The sequence below is a fragment of the Corvus kubaryi genome, unplaced genomic scaffold, assembly GCF_017639235.1.
Source record: "Corvus kubaryi isolate FWS band 111438036 unplaced genomic scaffold, C.kubaryi_AGA036_p1.0 71, whole genome shotgun sequence".
Taxonomy (NCBI): domain Eukaryota; kingdom Metazoa; phylum Chordata; class Aves; order Passeriformes; family Corvidae; genus Corvus; species Corvus kubaryi.
The window spans coordinates 10,145,887-10,170,472 of record NW_024582059.1 but is presented as its reverse complement, the minus strand read 5'-3'; the positions used below and the strand labels follow the sequence as shown (position 1 = coordinate 10,170,472).

The following is a 24,586-nucleotide window of genomic DNA, read 5'->3' as shown; positions in this document are numbered from 1 at the left end:
ATTTGATTTTTAATAATGCTTTCCTGCAAGTCTACTCTGATCTAGTAATCAATTCTTGGATTAAGTCTTCAGAATCTATTGCAGCTTTATTGGTAAAAATTTCCATTATTCTGATTTGAAACTAAAGAAGGGAAAAAAGACTAGTGAGTTTTGTGGAACGAAACAGTGTCCATGGAGCCTGTAAATTGTGCTATCTGAATGCTAACACAACTCTAAATCTTGGTGGTTGGTTGATATTTTAATAAGCACAGATTGCTTATCATTAACAAGATTCTTCTGTGTTTACACTGGCCTATTAAAGGCTAAGTATCACTCCATGACTTCTAAAGATACATAAAATGAAAATTAAAAGCAAATTCTCCTCTAGAAGACTAGAAGAAATACCTAGACAGATCCTCTAAACCAAATGCTGACTGTAGTGTCAAATGAAACGTGAAAGAAATTAACCAATACTAAAACTATTGCTTTAATTTTAGTATAGCATGAAAATCAGAATGGCGTGAAAATTGATACTGGTAAATTCAGCACATCATACCATATCCAGTATTTCAGGAAATACCATTCACTGTGTTTAGGAAATACTAGAAATGTATGAGAAAATGCCTTACAATCAAGTACATCACATTTTACTGATAATGGATTTTATTTTGTATTTTTTTTTTAATTTCTTATTAGTGTTTCTAATGTAGTCATGGAGAAACTTGAAAACATGCTTCCCAGATACATAGAAGTTTTGACATAATTACTTGTTTGAAAAAAAAGCCAAGAAAAGAGTCATTGACTTAGATTTGTAAAATTGGGTTGCAGGGAAGAACAAAAATATTGCATCAGTACCTATATTATTTATTATTTCAGAAAATTAGAAAAAGTTGAAACAATATGTTTTAGTTGTTTGAGGATTAGATGGCCTTGTGCTTAAGTTAATGGTAACTAGACATTTCTATGTCCCTGTGAATTAGAAAATATTAACAGATATACTGTTAAAAGATGTATGAATTGCTGCTGAAGCATTAACTTTTTACAGATTCCTGTGTACAGTCTGGATGCTTTAGAGACTAAATGAACCTGTTATGAGCACAATAATAACAAATCCTTAGTGTATATAGGTAAAATAAAACAGTGCAATAACTACTGAAGGGTAACCAGTACACCCTCTTAGTTATCAAAAGCTAAAATGCTTAAAAATGCCCATTAGAAATTGCAATGAAAGAAAAAAACTTACATAATTTCCTCTTCTTGTTAAAATTATGAGAAAAAATTCTTTCTTGTAATGGGACAAAATTTAGAAGTGTTTTGCGTTTAGCCTACTCCTAGTGCTATTTTTACTAGCATAAACTTATATAGCAGCAAATATTTGAAGAATTGCAGTACCCAAAATAAAGAGCATCCTTTTGAGCAAATATCGTAAAATCAAAGTTTGAAATTTTGGGGACAGATTACTACCTTGAGTAAATTTTCATACTTCAAAATTGTATCAGGGGACAAGTCCCAATTTTACAGGGACTTGTGCAGCTGAATTATGAGCATCTCCCAAGACAGAGGTCAAGTGATAGAGACTGCGTGGCCCCCTTGGATAATGTGTTCCAGCACTAAATCACAGTCATGGTTGGAGAAAAAAAAAGGTGAAAAATGCTAGGGGAGTTTAAAAATGGGTTATACAGGACTCTTGAGGCATCAGGCAAAGTGCAGTTGATTTTATGTTGGAGCAGCATGGAGGAGGAACTAGACTGTCTCACTTGGATCTTGTATGTCTATGATTTTATGATTTTTGGGATAACTAATTCTGCAATTAATACATTTTTCTGCTCTTAATTGCAGCAGGAAAAGCATCATGAAAGCACAAGAAATAAAGGTAAGTGCCAATTATTTTCAAAATGTGGGCATTTGTATAATTATCACAAATGCAACATTCATTATTGGTAAAAACTATCCAGATGGATTGTCTACTGAGTATTTTGGTATTTGAAATGATAAAAATATACCCAGGAAAGGGGTTGAAATTTAGAAAGGAAATGTATTAGGTACTGGTTTTGGAACTCTGAGATGAACAACACTGATTGCTGCACTCCGGATGGGAGATAGCTTCTCACTAAGTTTGTGTCCTTGACTATGGCTGGGTATCATGCTTTCATAAAACATCAGTACCATCAATTTAGCTTCTCCCTTTCCATTCAGTAAATCTGAAACTGGATGTAATTCCAATTTGTGCACAAGTGAATCATGTCCTTAATAGGCTGCCTTGCAAAATGACTGCTGGGGGTGGTTTTTGCCTACAATTTATATTTTCACTGCACCTTTGTGCCAGTGGCTAAGCATTATGTGAAATAGAATATCCAGGTTAAAAAAACAGCCTTGTGTCAAGAAAATTAAGACTTCCAAAACTCTCTGTTAAGAGACAGAACATCCAAATCTCTTGGTTAAAAATGGCTAAACAAGCAATGAAAAGCAGAATTGCCAATAGTAGCAAGGATTGTTCTCTTGATATTTCAGTTGTTTAAAGAGATAGGATATGAGATACTTTAAAAGGAAAACAAAGGGAGGGTAGGAGAAAGAGCAGCAGCTCTATGTTGCAAAGAGACAAGGGAATGAAGCTACAAACCAACCTATATCTTTTTTATTGCCTTATGAAGCAATGTGTAATCATATCACCTGAGTTAGCTGTTCTTAATCCAGTTATTTATGTATCATAGTACTCATTCATCTCAATTTTCTTTCTTTCTCTCACACTGAGGCCAAACACAAGCATCTAAAGGCAGACTAAAGCTGATGGTTGATTGGAGCCGTGTCAGGACAATTACATCGTTTATGATGATATGATAATTTACATCACCTGAATGTCCTATGGTCCTTCATTTGAGGAGTGTGCATGGGAAAGATAATTGAACCAAAAAATCTCCTTCATTTTCAACCAATTTGTGATTTATAATTTTCTTTTCTGAGTTAATACAATATAAAGTTGAATCTTCTCTACATGTAGTAAGTGCATTCATGATGTATTGTCCAAAAACCTTTCCTGACTTAATACAAATTACAAAAAAGACTGTGAAAACTCAGATTAGGTTACAGGAATAAATGATGTGTGAATACTGAAGGACTCTGAAATGGGCCATTCTTTGTGGATTTTTATGCTTTATGTCCATTATATATGATGTTTGACAGTCTTTTTTGCACACCCCACCCCATGCTGTTGCCAGGTGGTCATTATGGTATGTATGTGACCAACAAGTAAAAGTAGGAACAAAGGAATGACCTGGATGGGAGTGCCCATCTTATTCATTAGCTGTTAGTTTAGTTAACTAAGCACAGAAATAATTTTCCAAGGATTATAAAATAGTGCCTGCAGCTACAACCAAAGGAACCCATTAAACTCTACTTGAAGGGAGATCCCCGTTTTCTCATATGATACAGTGAAATTGGTGCTCAGCTGCACAAAATTTGTTGTGATTGTATCTGTAACATCACTTGAGGAAATTTTTAACCTACTAAACTTCTTGCAAGATATGTTTGCCTAAACTGACAGTTCAACTTGGAAGATTTTGGTGGTCTGGAAGACTAATCATACTCAAGAGTAGTCTTTGGAACATATATGTATCTGCAGATATACTTTATTGCATAATGCTATTTTGATGTGGATTTATGATTGGGATTTTTTGTGGGGTTCAATATGTTTTCATATTCTTTAAATTTATTTGTTTTCATGTGTTCTTTTTCCATGTAATTGCAAAGTTTCAGAAAGATATTTTTATTTAAAATCTTAAAACTTTTTCTACTTAAAATACTGGTTGGTTCAGATGAAACAAGACTAAGTTAATGTTTCAGCATAAGCATTTTTGTTTTGTCAGTGAGCAACTGCAGTTCACATGCAATATCTAAATGTTTTGTGCTCTGCATATGTTCTTGTGAGATAGGTAAATTTTCCTGAAATTCTCAGGACGAGTTTCTAGCAATATTCCTTACACTCTGCATATTTCAACCACTACATATGGCAGAAGGAGAAAATAATTTCTGTGATTTCTTAACGGTTCTGACACTTTCAGAAGCAGTGTTGTCCTCTTAATTCAGAGGACAATTACAGCTCATCCTTACCAAGTGAAATGCTGGAGTCTCTGTTGTGCCTCATAACTTCAGTTAATGTCACTAGTTCAATATCTAATTTTTGTTAATAATTCCATTAGATTGGATTTTTAAGAGGGGAGGATATTACAGCAGAATTCAAGTCAAATGCTTTTTGACTTAAGCAGGATCAATATATTAGTAAGAAGGACCATTCTGTATCTTTAATTATATTATAAATACCTAGTAATTTTTCATTTTACCCAATTTATTTAAAATTGCTATAAAATACATCAGATTCCTATTTTTATTTTAGTAAGGATGTTTTTATTGTTCTGTAGTGGTTTTTTTTCTCCCTGACACATTTCTGACCTGCTTGTTTTTCCCATCTGTTACTTCTGCTTTCAGCCTCTAAGTCAATCACACCAGAATAGAAGCCAATACTCAAACACACCCTGTTCTGACACTAATCCCATCTCTTTCTGATCTGTGATATGCTTTTTCTTGTTTTACTTAACAGATAACAGATCTTTTTGTACACTGTTTGAGAAAAGCAGCACTGCTTTTATGTAAAACACTATGTTAACATTTTACAATTTTAGTATATGTCGGCAAACTTCCTTATGCTTCTGAGAATCTTTTGTGTGTTAAAATGATTATCACAGGGCAAAATACAAATGAAATTAGCTTCGTAACACTTCTGTAATATAAAAGGAATAACAAGGCGATCACGAACTAAGCCTTGCTAACTTTTAATTGCTGGCTTGAAGTCCCATTTGACCTTCCTTACCTTTCTTTTCCAGTATTAACTCCTTCAGACAAAAAAATGTTTTATTCCAAACCTATAGTGGAAAATAAAATAGATATTTTTTGTGATGAATTGGAAACATCAGAAATTGTCTTACTTTAAGCAATGGGAAGAATTTTCTTCCCAGCTTATGCTTGACTTAGGAGACATTCATGTGCTTTTAATAAAGATCATTATAAACTTTAAAGTAGAAATAATTTCTGACAATATTATTCTGAATAACTTTTACTTCTGAAGTACCAGGAGGTTGTCTAGTGAAACATATCAACTATTTGCCAGACTTGAAAGGCATCTCAATTCCTTTTCTCAGAAAAAACACTGGCATACAGGAAATAACGAGCCACAAAAATATTTCAATTAACTGCTAGCATTTCATATCAGTTCCTAAGCTCAGTCCCAGTTTGAATTACAGTACAATAATTTTCTTTTTTGAGAATTTGTAATCTATTTTAGTATAGAGAAGCAATGTGTAATATGTTTCTAAAAATCCCCAGGAAAATCAGAGAAAAAAAAAATCTGAATTTAGGCTGAGAGTAAGGTGGTTGTTGTGTTGATGTTGAACAATGATACGATGGTGTACACTAGTTGTGTAACTTTGCCTATTAGTTTGGCAACTTAAAGAACACCTTTTGAAAGACAGAAAAGGTGCTCCAGCTTAGATTTGGAAAATAGGCACTTGCAATAGCGTCTTCAAAATGTGCATGCAAATAATTTTAATTTTATTAACTTGAAGGGGTTTTTATTTTAGTGAAGTGCACTTAGGTACCAACTGTATAGGATGCTTTTAAAATGCTTGCTAGCTACTACTGATCTGAGCTTTGAACATCACTAATACTCAAAATTAAACCGTTTAGAGAATTTTGAACGACATAATTTTAATTACAGCTTGAGTTTCTAGTTGTACTCAATACTTCTCATTTTTTGCTTACCTTAATAATCTGAATGTAAAACCATTGTTGGCTCACGGACGAGTTTCAAAAACATAATTCTCTATGATAATGAACATACTGTGAGACTCTTCTGATATCATTAACAAACATCTGTTCCTTTTATAATCTTTAGCTACCAAAATTAGAGAGGAAATCATATAGGCATCACTTGTGTATCTTACTTACTCTTTAATCCTTAAAAAGTTAGCATACCTGCACAACCCTTGTGGCCTTTTTTGGGATCCCAGACTGGTGTGATCTTTTCCTGTGCACTGATGAATGTAAGACAGAAAGTGAAAAAAAGCTTGAAAAGGTTCAAAATGGAAAGAATTTAAGGGGAAAAATCAGTAAGGCCTTATTTGAATTACAACTTGTAAAAATGAAATTGTACCTGGAGATATTCTCAAATGCCAGAGGGTGAACAAACTGTTAGATCCATCCTGCAATATGGCTGTTATTACTTTTGATAAAGGATAAAACTATGCATGTTCTGATGCAGAATACATGATATCAGCATCCTTTGTCATGTTAAAACCATTAACTGTGGCAAAAAATACAGTTCCTTACATTCTGTAATGAATCCAGTGATTCCTTTTGTCTACTCAAGCAAATGATTCTTAATTCCTCTTTCAACAGACTTGTATTAATTGTGTATGGTTAGAATCTGAACTGCAATCCTCTTGGACTGAACTGACTACTGCTGTAGCTTCTCTACTGGATCAGTACATTTCAGAAAAAAATGTAGTATTTTAGAGACTGTGTGTAGCAGCAAACACATTGGTAAATGTTTGTCCAAGATCATTGTTTTCATTGAAATGCAACTGCTAAATAATTTGACCTACAGGGTTTGTTCTGAAGTTCTTTTCTTTGTCATTATGCTCCAACTTACCTGACTGAATAAACTTTGAAGAGTTGGTATGAGGATTTTTGAATTAAGCATGCCAAATACTATCCCCTTTATCCTGTTCCATTCTCCTCCAAGGCCTAGTCAACTGAAACTAAAATCTCTTTTGTTACTTAAGAATTGCCATAAGAAATGGTGTTCTGTTTTACACCTGAATAATTCTCCTTTCCCTTTCTCACAAAATAACTACAGACATAGTGTTATTAACTGAATGTTTTGGGGTGTTCTCTATGTATTATTATATTGGAATGGCTTTAGCATGGTTAACACTTGTAGAAATTACAACGCTAAATTTGAATCAATTCAGAGTCAGATTATGAAATGCATTTAAAAGAAACAAATTTCTTCATGTGTGAAAATAATTTTAGTGTAACAGTTAATCTTACAGTTTATTTTTCAACAGGCCTGAAGCTCATTTTGTGAAAGTAAAGTGTGTGAGTCAGTGTCAGATATTAGTTCTAGGTAATATTTTGATAACAGTGGGATTACTCAGACATAGAAAGCACACATTAAGAGCAAGGTCTCTCCTGTATGTACAGTTTTATGAACATGTTTTCTTATTTTTTTTAAACAAAGCATTATTTGACAGTGCAGAATTCCAGCTTTCATATCTATCTGTCAATACAGCACAGTATTTGTATAGTAACCTTGTCAGACCTGCTACCAGTGTAATGCCATGGACATAAACAGTATAAACTGCACAAACATGTTTGCCTCACCAGTTGTTGTCTTGAGGTAAACATACTTTATCTTAGTCAAGAAATTAATTAAAAATGCTAAAGTAATAAAAAGTGAATACAGCATGGTGCAAATATTTTTCAGAATTGCAGCATTTACCTTAGTCTAAATTCTAGACCTACATTTCATACCGGTGAAAAATTGTCTGCAGTTTTAGTATGTTAGTGTCAGGGGAAGACAGCATCACATAGAATTTCTTGAGTGTTTTATTACAAATTATGTATGCATTTTCACAGAGGAGTTATTTCCAACTTTATATTGCTTGGCTGCGAAGTTTCCAAGTCCATTTTTGCTATGAGAAAATATATATGCTAAAAAGATAGTAACTAAAAACCAAAAGAGTCAGAATGAGACTAAAAATTTTTTCTAAATTACAGAAAAATTCACAGCTTCCAGTGTATATTCAAAAAAATCAATTGGAATAGTCAGATGCATCTTTGTTTTTTCTTAAATGCACATCCATTATTTCTGCCAGTATTTAAAACTGTGTGAGGGGATGCACATCTAATCTAATAGTGACTACAGAGATAACTACTGATATTTATTGCATATAATTATAATATATATTATATGATAATGTATATATATATGATCCTTTATACATTATATAATAATGTATATATAATGATAGTGGAGAAAATATGAAAGCAAAAAATATTCTACGACTGTGCTCTGTTGCATTCATAAAAGGATGAAATTCATGTGAGATGTGTTTGACTTGATAGCAGCTTTAGGAATTATACATACAAAGAATTTATTTCTTTTTTGGATTTTCTTTACAGCAGGGAAATGTACATCTGAGTTTGGTTCGCTTCCCATATGTAATATTCATGACATTCAGAAACTTGGAAGGGAAAAAGATGGTCTGTGTCAAAATTCTAGGCAAGAACTCTTCTCGAAAATGATATATCTATTCTAACAGGAAATGCAATGGTTATTTCTGCATGTAGTAGCACAGTTGAGCTAACAAAAGAGATGGGTAGCCCTATCTTGTTTTTTTAAAAAAAATCATCCATGTCCTCCTAAAATTTAGGTTGCATTCTGTTAAATTACTAAACCTATTTCAAAGTAGATACTGTGAACTTGACAAGAGAGGGTAAGTTCCACGGCATTCATGAAGTTGTTCTCTGTAGTGCACAAACACTTAATAGGAACAAATACAGCAGAGAAGAGATTCAACACTGGCGAGGGAGTGGAGTGCTGAATACTGACTGAAATACATATGCATTCCTATTAAGACTTTACTAGCTTTAAAGAAGTCACTCAGAGGATGAATGTAGCAATTTTGGTTATGTACATTTAAATGTATTGGTAGTCTGAATTTTAATGATGCAAGACCCACAAAAGACTTTGAATAGCAGTGCAGTTTGATTTTTTTTTTCCCACATAAATTTTGTTTTAAAGCTTCCATGTAAGAGTAGTTACTGTTTAACTTGAACATTTTAGTGAAAATGTTTCAGGTAATGTCTTGTGTTGTTTCAGGAGTAGGCTGAGAAGAGTTAATGCATATGAATTGACTTTAAGTTAGTCTATTCTTTTCTTAATAATGTTGAGGTTTTAAAGTTAAAAATTAATGCTAAAAGCTTTGTAATTTTATATATTAAGATTCTTCTTTGTGCTTTAGACAATGTGTATTTTCAGAAATGGCTTTGGTTTACCTCTTTCATCTTAAAAGAGGTACACAAACCACGGATGGCTTTATGAAGTAATTTGAGTTAGCTCTTGAGCACTGATGATTTGCACTAAATTCACAGAAAAAGTATACTTGGATCCTTTAATATAGATATATACAGATATATATACATTAGTGAAGTGTCTGTAGGCTGTGCATGCCATGTTTCTCACATGTAGTGAATATTTCTTTGATTACACTAACAATAGAAATCTAAATGTAAAACGGGTCGTTTCCTGTGAAGTTTAGCTGGTTTAAAATATTATCTGCCTCTTCTGTGTACCCTACTCCTTTGCAGAACATTCATTCTCAGAATGAAGAGCAAAATATGATTTGTATCAGCACCACAGATAACTTTGTTAAATCTGACATACGATAGCCAGGTGGAGCAGGCTATTTCACACTACCTGTGATGTAGCAGGCAATTATTATGACCAAGAATAAACTAATGAGAATGATAGAAAGGGCAGCTCATGTTTTGTGTGACAGACTGTTGAAGCAAGATAATCTTCCTATCTTAACAACTTGAAGTTTTCCTTTTAGAATAGATTTTCAAAAAGCAAAGTGCATGTCAGAAACTCTCCTAATGCTACTAAACAAAAAACTTGCATTTTATTTGTAAATAAGTATACAGTGTAACAGCTAAAAAGTCTATATCGGAATTTTTGGGAAGGCAACTTCGGTTATTGGGTTTTATTTGCCTGTAGCATAACCCTTGCTTTATCAGTAGATCTCAGTATTATCTCAATATGTTTATATAAAATAGTCTCTTGTGATGCCTCATTACTGAACAGAAAGAAGGCTATGATATTTATATCACTGAAAAAGATATGCATAGAGATCATTTTAAAAATCCACAGAGACCTTTAAAAGCTCTATATTTTTTTAGATATGAACTTAAAATCCAATATAGGCAATAGTTCAATTAGACTATTTGAAAAGAAGTATTTAAAGTTGAGAAAGGGTTGTAATGAAAGAAAAATTGAAGTTGAGGAGGCATACATAACATTCAGAAGCAAGAGATCTGGTATATAAATTCTATTTAATTTTTTTTTTTTAAATAAATACCTGTAAATAGGTATCTTTTTCATTCAGGTATGAGGCCACTGGTTTTTATTGTATATTTATAACACTGATAGCTATCAGCATAACTTGCATGTGGGTTTTCTGTGCTGTTTACACAAACTTTTAAGAACACTTATGCAGAAAAAGACCTGACACGTTTGTGTCACCTGGAAGAAATTTCTATACTCATGCCATCTAAAACAGAATTACTTTTGGCATTCATATAATATTCTTCAGAATACTATTGATTATACATTAAAAAGGCATTTTCCCCTATCAAATAACTCTTGCAAGCAACTTAAAGGATAATCAGAACTTATATAAACTTGAAAAATGAGTCTGTTGAACAAAATTTCCACCTCAGCTCCCATCCCCAATTATTGCAGCGCTGTATATCGTTCAGATGCTGGCTGAGGCAATTACAGTATTCAGTTTTTTCCTTTGTCTTTGAAAAGCAGGGGTTGATGTGTTTCACTGTCATTAAGGTCATGTTCTGGTTTGCTCCAAGCACACTCTTTTGCCACTTGCCTTAGACACCAGAACATGATTAACAGTGTCAGATCCTGTTAATGTTTACATCATAACTGAAAGGAGATGTTACAGTGAAGTGCAAATTAAAGACTGCTAAAATGCCTGCCACTAACAATTATGGTGGGGCAGTATGAAATTTCTCATTTGTTTCCAAAGGTCAGATTAATAAAGCTGTGTGGCACATTATCATAAAGGGTGGACCCAGCTGTCTGTTTAGATTATGCTTAAGAGTCTAATGTTTCTAAGGAAACTTTGCAAGGAATGAATGCATCCATTTTAACTAGCAGTTTAAATGTGGGTAATTATTATACCTTTTTCTGAAGGGATCCAAACCAGGGGTTGCAGTCACTCAAATGTCTTTCTCCTTTTTAATTCACATCTATAAAAATGAGATTTCTTTTATGAATTTCCTTTTTAATCCTTAAAGTAGCTCCCCAAGACCTGAAAACTAAATCCTTAGCTGAAGGAGCTGTAAATTAAACTGCATCAAATATTAAAAATAGACCTATCTCTATATATTCCTACATGACACAAATGAGAACTAAAAGGAAGTGCACTAGTTAAATTAAAGATATTATTTCCATTAAAACAATGGATAGATATATTATGGCTCAAAATTTAATTCAAGAGAGTAACATTAAAAATTGTATTTATATTGTACCTATTCAAGTGATTAGTACAAAACCATACAAAATACATACAAAAATTTTTGATTATGCAGTTGTGTACATCTTTAGCAAATGAATACAGCTTTCTACTCTTTCTTCCTAATAATAAAATTTCTGGTCATTTTTCAAAGTAGCTTTTTGAATGTTTGCTGAAATGTAAAAATTAATTTGCTATTATTAAAAATGGTGGGGTTTTTTTTCTTTTCTTTAAATACACATAACAGTATTCTGTGAAAAAAAAAGGAGAGTTGCAGGAAGTTGGCAGTAGAGTTACTAAGATTTAGATCTAAATACACGACTAAAGAAATTGAATGATTTTTTAGGTTTGTGTTGAAAATAAGATTAAATATCACAGCATAAATCAAGAAACTGGAATAATTTTTTTCCTCTAATCAAGAAACCACAAAGGAAAATAATAAAAAAAGTTTATCAACTTTACAATAACTTGAGTAAACAAAATGTCATAAATCCCTCAGCTGTTCATAATGTATCAAGAAGGTTTTCCTAGCAGAGGTGATGAAATACTAAAAAGTGTTACATATGACACTTCTTAAATCTCACCTGACATACCATATCTATTTCAGAATGTTCATGTTTTAGATAGAATTTAATTTAATCATAAGCAAATACAGAGAAGGGTTACTCTAGTGTTCAGACAGTATTTTTAAGTAAAACTCGAGAACACAACTTGTTTTTCTTAGCAGAACGGAATGCTTAAAAGCACGTTGATACAAATGCTTGAAAAAAGCATGAAACTCCCAAAATGAAAAGTTAGGTAGATTATAATTATTTTAAACAAGAGGCAGTACTCCTTGCACGCAGAAAGACATTTCTCTGTGTGCAGTTTCTTCCTCTTTGCATGAATTAATATGATATTAAAAATGCTATGTGTGATTGCGTGCAAATAACAAAGTAAAAATTGAATTAAACCTGTTTCAGGAGGAATTTCCCTGGTTCTGTGAAGCTAAGGAAGAGATTTGGTGCTTTACCTGTACACAAATTTATTTCAGTTCATGCAAAGTGATGCATTAATGAAAGAAAAATCTCAGGAAATTGCCTGAAAGGGATGGTACAAGGAGTCACTCAGCATCTCCTTTAAATTGAAGCAAGACTTCTCTTATCTGGAAGACTAATCTAAGGTGTTCTCTTTATAGGGCAAGGTAAAATGTTTCAGTTTATGGGTTATGATAAAACTCTGGTTTTTTGCATTCACATTCCTTTGTAAAGATAACTTTATTTGTGCAGCCATGGCCTGGATCATTTTCTCTCAAGCCTTCTTTTTCCATGTTCTTTCCCACCTGTGTCCTGTTTTGTATAAGCTCTGACTCCCTTTTGCATACCAGCCATTCATATCTTTCAATATTTGGCATGGCAGAAAGTAATCTGTGTTCTCAGGGGAGAATATATGTAAGGCTTAAAATGCAACCTCCCTTGAATATGCAAGGATAGGATATGCCCTTGAACTTTCAAAGGTTTTTAGAGATTAAGTATTTGAAGTAATTTCTAGCTTTCCTCATAGTCATAGGGCACATAGTTTTCAGTTTCAGGTTCTGAAAAGGAGTGAACTTTACGAGACAGTCTGAGTGAAAACAGCTAACATTCAGTTGGGATCATGTCTTTACAGGCATATATTTGTAAATTGACCTGTGCTTCCATGACCTTGGAGGGCCTGATCAATCTTCAAGAAAGAATTGTATTTTATTAATTAATAGGGATTTAAATATTTTTCTAATTTTTAAAATATTATCTGAAATCATAATAGGGTAAATTTTGACTGATACTTAAAGATTTTTAAATTTATATGATGGACAGATAACTGTCAGAAAAAGTTTGTCTTTCAAAATTGTAGCAGTTGACAATAATGTTTGCCAGATTTTGTTTTGCTGAGCTGTGGAAAGGATATCCATATGGTATCATTGCAATGACAGTAACAAACTGTAATTCTGTGTGGCCCTGAATAACAACATAAGTGGAGGCCTTTGGCTGCTCAGGCAACAGGTATTGATCAAAAAGCCGTTTGATCAGAGTTTCCAGCCTGGGAAAGAAATACAGTGGGATAGATTTTTGTTCATACACTTACCAGAATTTTCTTGCACAGGGGTTGGTTAAAAGGTAAATCCATGGCTGATAAAGTACTGGCTGATTGTTGTTTAAATAATCTAAGAGATTTGACACGAATGGTTACACATCTAAATCCCATTCTAGAAGCAAGTGTCTTTGTATTCAATAGCAAAGTGATAGAGTGGGATTCTTTATTCTCTTCATGCACGCTGGACTTCGTAGCATATAGAATTTATTTGCACGTATGGTGCCCAGGCTATAAATTTTTGTTTCTATAGCATTTGGTGTCCTGTCTAGACTTAACCAAACCACAGGCTTAGATTGCTGTGCTGGCAGGATCTCAAAACAAAAATTCTCAATAATAAGGTTCAGGTTACTCTCTATTTAAATTTTTCACAAAACCCACAAATATAATTGTGAATGCTGGACCACTAGAAATAATCAGTCAAATCTTGATGTTTTCATTCTTTTAAAAGACCATAAAATCCATGGCAGCATTGCTTTAATGGAAATTTAAGAAAACATTTCATTATCTCAGAAATAAATATATCCAAGGATATTAAAACAAGCATTTTTCATAGCTTTTTAAAGTCCTGCATAGAGCTGATTAAATGAAGGCTCTCAGAAGGAAGGAAAGATTAAAGAGTTTTAGCAAATAGAAAGGCATACAAAAATCCCATTTGTACTATAAGTGCCACCAAGTTTCTAATAAGCACACATTGATTCTTCCTCATAAAATGTAAAAGCTGTGATTTTGTAGCTTTAAGGATAATTGCCCACTAAAAATGCATTACAAATGGAGGAAGAAAACCCAGTAAAAATATTCTGGTTTCATAATCATAATTTCTATGCTCAAAGGATCATATATGTAGGTTTCACTCTGGTCTAAATAGCAGTAATCTGACCTTCTTCCCCCAGAAACATTGAAAAATCTTATTACTCTTTATAATTGTAACCAACATCTCAAAAATAAAAGCCATACATAGAGTTAGGAGTATCATTAATGAAATAACATTCGCAGAAGTAATAGAGAATGATGAAAGCTAAAGAGAATGTATTTATATTGCTTAAATGTAGTCTTTCTAAGGTGGTTCAACATACTCCTGTGTAAACATATATTAGTAAACTTAAAGAAATATGTCTATATGTTCACAGGCATACAGATAAAATGTTGGGACAGACATACAGCAAAAAAATGTGTAGAAGGAGAATCTCAGAACAGAAATGAGAATCTAGGGAAAAAAGGACTTCTTGTGAGTCTTTAATAGCCTTTAAATACATATTTCAAACAACCATTTTAAGTTATCATGTCGTCTACAGCAAGTGTAATGAAAGTAGCAGGAAATGCTGAGCTTTTTCCCATTCATTTCTTTATTTCCACTTCAAATTGAAGTGTTGGATTAGGCAAAATTTGGAAGTGTAATGTAGTTCAAGATTAAAACATACAAGCTGAAATATACAGTATTATAGATATTTCTTCTTTTAAATTTGGGTTTTTATAGCATGTTTGAGGAGGTTTTTGGTAAAGCATGTCACATGACTCTCTGTGTGATTGCATGCTCTCCTTCTGGATGAATGCTCTTTAAAGTATTAGCATTTTTCATAGGTCTGTATTCCCACACACTTGCTGGACATACTGATTGCTGAATGTGCAAGGTGTGTGACCTGTTATCCTCTTTCCTTGCTTGTTAAGGAAAAAAAAGTCTCTTTATGTGCCCATTTATCTTCATAAGCAGTCAATTGCAAATGACATTTCTTCCTTTCCTTGTCTCTCTGGAGAGGTATTATGAGACATGAAACCTGTTTACTTTCTTTCAAGCTCTTCTGTACTGACTGAGATTGCCCTTTTCCACATGTCTACTTTATTCTTGCAGTTGTGGCAAACGCTCAGAGTTTAGGGGAATCATAAATGCAAGCAAGCTACAGGCTTGCCATGCAGAGCATGAAGGTCAGTGCTGTTTCCCACACTGGGATTGCAGTGTCTCATCAGACACCTTAGCAATCTGATCTAGTTGCTATCAGAAAAGTCAATATTTGCATTTTGTTGAATATGCATGCCCGCCAGTGTTTGGAAAAAGGGTTATTTGGTATCTGTGCTTGTAAGATTATCTTGTTTGCATTCACAAGATACTATCTGCAAATCCTCTAATGATTCAAAGACAACATTGTATGAAGTTATTTCATTATTAGGATTAATTCATTGCTATTCTAAATTAAACAGGCTTAGAATTTTTTGTTCTTTAATTTGAGATAGGGCACTGGAAGGACAACTTGAAGAAAAATGCCAAAAAATGCTTTAACTCATGAAATGTTAAGTGTACACAGAGAAGCCATTTTAGTTCATGTTATGTTTGCGTATCACTTTTTAAAGAACTTTTGAATCACACTGGCTGCTGAGAAACATTGGTTTGCCTGCAAACAGTAGTGCAAAATAGATTAATGATTTTTAAATGGTCTAAAAGTTAATTGATTGAATTTAACAAAAAACCCCTGATTTTAATATGAGGATTTTCTTAAGTAGCGTGCAATCACCTTTTTCAAGCCATTGAGTCAAAAACATTCTCTACTGGTAGATTCTTGTTGAATATATTGAATTTGTTTGACTTCAGTGGGATTCTGTAGGTGTGCTTGATTTTGATGGCAGACAGAGACTTAGAACACTTAATTCTGAAAGATTTAAGATGCAAAAAAAAATCCTTTTCAGAGTGCCTTGAAAGTATCTTAGCAATAAATTTACAAAATTGCTCCTTATGCTTTGAGAAATATTGAGCAGAGATCAGTAATTTAGAAATTTGTGTCTGTTTTCAGTTATTCAGTTAAGAAAATGCTCTTTCTTTTGTACAGAAAAATTCTACATTCATTGATTAAATTGAGGTAGAAGAGCTGGGTTGTGCTTAGTGCAAAAACGGGGACCAAAAACATCCTGTCATCTTCCAACAGCAGATGGATTACACAATTAACTAAGTTGGTTCACTGCTATCCAGCTTTTCTGGCTTATTTTGAGAGTGGTGCCAGAAGAAGTGGCCAGGTCTACCTTAGAACCAACTTAGTTATTTGTGTCTTAATTTTTCCTTGGTCTTGGACTCAGGGCTTGTGAGCTCTAGTGAGCTTTACATTGAGTGGGTGAATCACATTATGCATACAAAGAAAGGTAACAGGCACCTAACTGTTTATTCTGTCCTGAATGTTTTCTAACTTGAGATGGTGCACCATCTCAAGTTAGAAGCTGACTTTAATTGCAGGGCGGATTGTGGTAACGCTACTTTGTGAAATGCACGGTTTTCTACTTAACAAATAGACAGAGAGGAAAGCTTTTCTATCAGTGTGCAGGAGAGCATAGGGGCTAAATATGTTGTTATTTTCTAAATAAAAATAAACAATAGCAGTTTATCAGCCACAGTGTACAACAGCACAAGCTGCAAGAATAACATTAAGTTTAAAGCCGTCTATAGGATGTGCATCCTCTAATTTGAGGGAGTACTCATGCCATGTTAATATTTGGTTCTCTCAGTTATGGAGCATATTGCAATACAACCAGCTACTGAAAATAACCTTCATTTGCAGTATCTGTATACCATCAGTTATTAGCATTTCTTTTGTTCCCAAGAACTCTGTGGGATAAGGTAGGCCTTTCAGAAGCAGGAACTGAAGTCCGTATTGCATGAATTGAATTTGTTAAAGCCTTTAGTCTGTTAGTCTTTCCACAGAGATGCACGATCAAGAGCTTAAAATGCACATTGTATTCATTTCAATGCCAGAGCTTATGGATTGATTTCTGAAACTTTGTCATGTCATGTGTAAAACAGAAACTGAAAGCCAGTTTTGCAATGGGAAATCAGAAATATTTTAGATACGTAGAATTTTTCCACTCTTTTACAAGGCACACAGAAATGCCTTCGTTTTGGTGCATTCTTCTCATTACTATTTTCTCACTACTAATTGTTTCATAGTTTCATGATTATTGTTTCCATGTGGGTTTCTGTTTGATTGATTCTGTTTTGTTGTCCTGAGAGCAGGAGAACAGGATATGTCTTGTTCTTTTTTTGTTCACCTTTTAAATTTTGACATGTTTTTCTGGAGCTAGAAAGAATGTCATCTTGAACAATATCAAACTGATTTTTTGGCCGTTCGGTCGAAAATGTTTGGCTACCCCTATACTAAATAAATAAGCAGCAAATGATGAATAATGGAGCAGTCATTTTCTTCTACTAAATAATGAAATTCATATAATGAAAAAATAAACCATTCTATTTTATGTTATCTGAAAAATTGATAACCAGTTTGTAGGCTTTACATTATTCAGATAACAGAAAATTTGCAATACATTTGGATTTGATCTGCTTCTTCCCTTCAGCTATACAAGTACAAGGTTTAGCAGAATACGTTTCACCTGCTCACTTCTAAACCCAGAAATATGTATGTTACAAACTAGGTATTAGAAAAATCAAAGTATATTTTTTGGCCTTCAGTGGAGTAACAGTTTTGTCTAACTTTTTGCTTAAAAGGTAGTCTGAATAGTCACTGGTATTTCTTCAAGGATAGAAATGTATTGGCTAATTGCTTGGTACAGAGAGCCATGTGTTTGACAGGCAAATATACATACAAATGTCTTAAAGGGATATCAAAATGCTTGACTTTCTCTTTTATAGTAGTTGTGTTTAAAATAACGTGTTTTGTGTGCTTTAGTTGTGACTTTCAAGATGGAATTTTGACTGAGCTTTTCCAGTATAGTAATATCACACTGAAGATATTTGGCATAAATTATACAGGGTAGCAAAAATGTGTTCTGTACTTCTGTTGTTCACATTTCATATATACTTTTAGAACCTCAAAAGTCAGTTTATTGCCACAATGGTTTGCAACTTAATCAAAATGACATAAAAAAACTTCTGGATGAACCTATGAGCTAGAATCAGTAGCACTTTTACCTTTTTGATACATTTGTATTTCTTTTCTATATAAAGTGTCTTTATTTTTGGCACTAAATGACCATACATACTTTACATGAAGCACATCAAACCAGAATTTCATAGAGAAATCTTATATCTCTGAAAAAATTGTATGGTTGTACAGACCTTGAGTGCACATATTTAATGTCCTCCAGAGCTTTAATCTGAGGACTTCTGTACTTTTTTTCTCATGGTATTTCCTTATATATAGAATATACAAAAGCACCCTACTGAGTTATACCCACAAGGTAGGTCACAAGTCATATTCTTCTGTACCTAACTGGTACTGGTTTTTTACTGGTTTGGTAGCAGAATTTTTGAACTGGAGAGCTAGCCCCAGTATGAGATTACATGTGTAATCCTTGCTTGCATTAAAGGAGTCCAGACTTTTGTCTCAGAGGAAACCATTAAAACATTTGCAAATCACTAATGCCTTCAGGGATTTTCGATCGTTTATCTAGGGCAACTCAACTGAGTGGCAATTCTATTTTATATTTCCTTATTTGGAGCAGACAATGCTAAAATACACAGAACAAAAATAGTATACTAGATAGAAAGTAATCATTAAGAAATCAAAGTAGCGTGAATGAACCCACATAGAGTCTAAAGCTGGTGTGGTCTCATACTTATTATTCAGAAATAAAAAAAAAAAAAAACTAGTTACTTAAAATTGTCTTACTTGACTCAGCTGAACATGGCTGAAATGTCTAATTAAAATAGAAAATGCCTGTGCTATTGTTGAACATTTACATTACAGCTTTAGATGCCTGTGAATAGTAAAAGTTACATTATTTGGTGACATTATTTATAATTTTGCCTGGGGATCACTAGTTTCTGCTTGAGGGGAGAAAAAAATGAAGTATTGGAAATTTAGGAACATGAACAACAGATGTTAAAAAACTTAGGTAATCAAGACTATATGCTTAAGGTATTACATTCTCATTGAATCTAGTGTTCAATCTACAGGTGAATGTGCAAAAGAAGAACTAGATTTATGCCAATAGGCAGGAAGATGATTGCATTCATATTGAGGTTGCCTAAATGACAAACAGCCTTCAACTTGAAGAAATGAATCTCACATTTGTTTATTTTTCATTTCTGTAGCAGGAATCTATTTCAATATTTCTGTTTTTCTGGAATGTGGCACTATATGATAGAGAAGACAGGCAATTTTTATGTGTCCCCAAACCATCTAAAGTTAAAATTGGAATTCTCCTGGAAGACAACAGAACTCAGGCTGTTCACAGTTCAAATTCTGATGTGAATTTCTCTGTTAACAATCAGGCAACAACAGTCTGTATCAGCCTCTCTCTTTCAGAGTTTAGTTTTGTGTATGAAGTACATTTATATACACCAAAAAAACCCCCCCAAACCAATACAACTGCCAACTGCAATGGCAGACAGGGGAGGAAAGACTCAGAAAATCAAAGGCATTCTCGGAGATACAGTAACAACATTGACACGAAGCAGTGCCAAGAGTCTAATAATAAGAAACTTGTATTCTGAATATTTCCATTCTGTCTCAGGGGTTGTAAATATTACTATATTTCCAGCAATTTATCATTATGTTCTTGACTTTAGGGAGACAGCTATAAGAACTGAAAAACAATTATTTTCAGTACATATAGCATAGGTTGGTTTAGTGAATGCAGAGCATATTAGCATAGTGAGGGGTATGCTCACATATGTTGGCTTAACTCTGGTCAACACTATCTGTACACCTTGAGTGTATTTTTAGACAGTTTAAAAAAAAAAACAAACCATAAACAAGTAAAACCAGAACAACACCAGTTTCATTCACCTAGTCTCCAAGGTTTAGAGACAAAGGGAGAAAGGCATAAAAAGTTGCCAGACCTCATACCTTAGACAACCTGGTTTCTGAAGCATATCTATGACTACGGGTATTAGAAGTTTTAGTAATATGAAAAACAGTGGGAAAAATTGAAGATTTGAGAGCAGTGCTTTTCTTTCCAAGTCTCATTTTATATAATTTCTTATAGCTAAAATTGGATTGGATATTGTGCAAATAAGAACAACCTTCATTTCAGTAGTTAGTGTGTCTTTATATGGTACTAATTCCTTTTTTTGTTTGTTTTTTCTGGGAGCTGGTCACATTATCCACCAAAATAGGAAATGAACTTTCTATGCCACATTTTCTAGTTAATAGGAATTTATGCTTTATCTGCTATGCTAGCAGTCATTTTCCTTCCATCCCCCGTCTAGCTATACTGTCCATAGAACACAAAATTATTTAAGAGGCATATGCCTTGAGTGTCAGTGCTGGTTTTTTTAATAATTTTTTTTTTCTTTCCTTAGTGAAACATAGTGAAAATGCAAATAGACTGTATCATGAAAAGTACATATGCTTAAAACTAAATGAGATAAAACCACAAAAGAAGAAAATAACCCAATTTTCACATTATCTCCTTACTGCAGAAAAAACCTGGTATTATTTTAAAGTCCCTGAAACTTGAGAGCTGGAGCATCCTTAATACATACTGGGAATTCCTTTAGGTGAGTTTTCAGCACAAGCATGAGCTCAGTATTCCTAGTTAGGGCATCTTAAATGAGAAATTGCAACCTAACAAAGGAAACATTCTCATTTCCAAAATCCACTGAGCCTTTGTGTAGCAGTAGTCATTCCAAGGTACCATGCAGCCAAAATATATCCTCGTTATTAGGAACAAAAGGAGCTTATACTTCTCAGTAACATGGCTACTGTGATGTTGATGGTGATTCACTTGAAGCATTCAGCGTACTCATGGGTGTCACAACTGTAGGCAGCAGTCTGAAAAGTTTGTCTGCAACCAAATTTTCTAGGCTCTGAAAAAAAAGAAAATTAAGAATGAAGGGAGGAAAAACTGGCATTTTTTTACTTTACTGAAACAATGTTTTAGCTGTAACCTTTCTGCATTCTGTCATTTACCCTGAACACAGGATTTCCTTCTGTGTCTTTATGTAAGCAGGGTCTTAATCTCACTGTGATTATAGAGCAGAGATACACCCCTAAGCCTGTTTATGATAGGACCACAGAGAAAAATGGATACTTCTAGCCCTGAGGAGAAAGTACAAAGATTGGGAGTGTTTTATGTTGGTGTGCTGAGGAATCTGAAGGTTGGATGAAGGAGATTTCAGGCTAGCACATGGCTTTTAGTACAGATTTCAGCAAATTTAACCTATCTGCAATTTCAGGTTCATGTTTCAGAACATGAACCCTTCATGTTCTTCTACTGCCATATTAACATTTATAACATGAACATTGACACAGAAGTCATTTGTGATTTAAATACAGGTTACAGATAGATACTAATTTTAAGAGGATTGCATATTTAAAAGGATTGTGTTTTTGTAGCTCTGACCTTCTCACACTTGAAGTGAGCAAGTGTACAAATGTCTATAAAATTTAAGAATTTCTTTTTAATAGGGAATTTAGGGCTATTTAAAAGATGTTTCAGGTGATTAATGTTAAGAAAAATGACAAGAAAATGTATGCATTAGTGAATGCAGCTCACAGTTAAATAGGCAAAAAAATCCAGTGACAACATCGAAGTGTACTCATCTTGCATTTATAAGATGCTGACTGCCTACAGTGAAACTTTTTAATAGCATCAGGAATGTGTTTTCTTACAAGATTGTCTTATAGACCTAGCACAAGGAGTTTAACTGCTTGATGAATTTTAGGTAACATTAAAATTATTTTGAAATGCTCTTTAATAAATCTCCTGATGGTTATTGTACTTCATATAAGTTGTTTTCTTACCTTAATTATCAGCTCTGTCCAAAGGTAAATTAAGTACTTCGTAGTCAGTATATAGTTAATTATTTATTAGCTACCATTTTATTAATTTATATTTTTCTTTTTTTCTTTTGTAGTCTGGGTTCTTTAGAAAAGGAAGCTTATAGAGTCATCTGAGTCACCTTTTCCTTTTTTTTTTCTCCTGTCAGTCCCCTCATAATAATTTTTTAAGTATATTGATCAGGTTGAGTCAATTTGGAAACAGAAATTGTAGTTTTAGAAATACATTCTGCCATGTTTGACCTAGTCAACAACTTTGCAAAATTAACTACTTAATTAGTATCTCCCAGAGAGAAAAGAAGATGTTTTCAATATGTGCTGCACATAAGTAATGTCAGGCTAACCTCTGTATACGTGCCGGAATGTCAGTTGGTTTGTCTGTTTGGTCTGTTCCCCATGTACTCGTACTATTTCCTGGTAGCATGTTCTAGGAGACATGGATTTACTGCAAAGAATGAGAACATTTTGGGGCAAGGAAAAGTAAAAAGCAAAGGCAAAGCTGAGAGACAGAAGATAGAAATCTGTGAGAAAACAAGTTCCATGAGGCTGATGGCTCAAAGAGCCATCTATAGCCTTTATTTTTAATTCTTATGAGATATAGCCAAATGATTGTCATTTCCTCAAAAGAAAATTATGTAAGTTCATAAAAGAGATGGAAGAAAGCAAAGTGTATAATAAGCATTTTTCTGCACAGGGAAGACTGTGTGTCTTCCACAGAGAACACCTCAGATGTGGTGTAAAGAGTGCTCAGGATTTTAACAGGAAAGTGTCTGAGACATTGAATCTTAACCCTTATGCAAGTCGATATATGGACCTTAACACTCATTTTTGTTCAACTATCTCAGGACTGAATCTTGTGGGCTTTGAAGACCTGATTCAAATTAGTCATTAGCCAACAGGGGGTAATATGCCGGTCTTTCCCCTTAGGCTTCCACCTCTTCCTTGGAGCAGTGGGTGACCCTGCATGGATGGTTTTCTGTTGATGCACAAAGTGGTGTGAATTGCTTTGTTTCACTGCAGTGACCAGGAGTGTGCCTAGAGTTTAGAGAAATAAGTTCACATTAACGTGGCTTAAATTTGCCTTCTGACTGGCTTATATTAAATGGAGCTTGGCTATATTAAATAAATTTTATAGAAAGCCATCCTGTATATGTTTGCAAATGATGCATTTGTAATAACACTTCATTGTTTATGAAGCATCACTATTATTCTGTGGTGTTAGTACGTTGTTTATAGGAGCACTGCTGTGTACAAACAGCTCCAGTCTGGTATTCTCTGGGGAACAAAAACTATTATAATTCCTTCTTAGCTTTACTAGAATTCAGCAAATAAATATGAACATTATCTTTGGGTGAGTGAGAACATTTTGCACTTTCTGAAAACTTTTATGTCAGAAGAAATAGCAGGAGGCATTCAGAAGATACGATTATTTAAAACTGGAGTAGTAGAAATGGAAAAAATTGAAAAGAAAGAAGTTCTAGGTTCTGTACTTTAGGAGTAACGAGACAAAATTCTGTTCTAAAGTGTTGCAAATGACAGAAGAGAAGAGAGATGTGCATGAGTATTAGTGCAGAATGAGTAGTATTCATCATTTTGCTTTTCTGAAATTACACCAGAAAGGATACTCATTTCACTTCATGAGGATGGAAGAGAGGAGCTCTCTGAACAGATTATAAAACTTCTGTACTCTGTTATGTGTTGTCAGATTTTTATTCGGTTAAATCTTAACTCTAGCTGGGTTAAGAAGCTTTATACTACTGAGTACCATTACTGTGAGTAGTATTGATGAAAAGCAAGCTGTGAAGGGAACTATTTTGTTTTCCAGTACAGTACTGCACTGTATCAGAGACATATGGCAAAGACTTTCCCAATATGGGGAAAATCAAAAGTATACTCAAGCTTGGACAAATTTTTGACTGAAGTTGACGGTGCTCTTCTGTTTCAGAAGTGAATCAAAATTTTATAGTGACAGCGAATTGAGACTACTCAGAATTGCAATTTGTTCAGAGCCAAGGGGCTTTTTACCCTCAGTAAATTTTATTGCCTTCAAGTATTTTAAATGTGAGCTGTTTTAGGATCCTGTACCCTCAGCAAAAATCAGGCTACTGTCTGTTGGAGTCTCAACTACTTTACCTGGTCAATTTTTTTCAAGTTAATATCTTCCCATGGAGAATTTTTTCCAACAAATTTATATTTTCTAATAAAAATCTATGTTACATTATCTGATTCTTGCTAGAACAGTGTTTCCAGTCAGCTTCATTCCATATGATCGTTATTCTCTCAGTATCCTTAGCATCAAAATGCTTACTAGTGCATTTTAAATTCTTCTGTGACCCTGAAGTGTACTGAATGTTAAAGAAAGCAACTGAGATGACTTTTTCTGTATTTTGTGGTTTTACCACATGCAGGAAA

General features: G+C 33.7%; 1 protein-coding gene across 2 annotated transcripts in view; it reads left to right on the top strand.

The window, feature by feature from the left end:
* Positions 1-24,586, top strand: part of FSTL5 (follistatin like 5) — a 278,658-nt gene that overhangs the window by 41,572 nt on the left and 212,500 nt on the right. For both annotated transcript variants that reach the window (XM_042049795.1, XM_042049794.1), the window contains exon 3: positions 1,819-1,852. In XM_042049795.1, the coding sequence (XP_041905729.1) occupies positions 1,819-1,852 (34 nt within the window). The remainder of the gene's footprint in view (positions 1-1,818; positions 1,853-24,586) is intronic.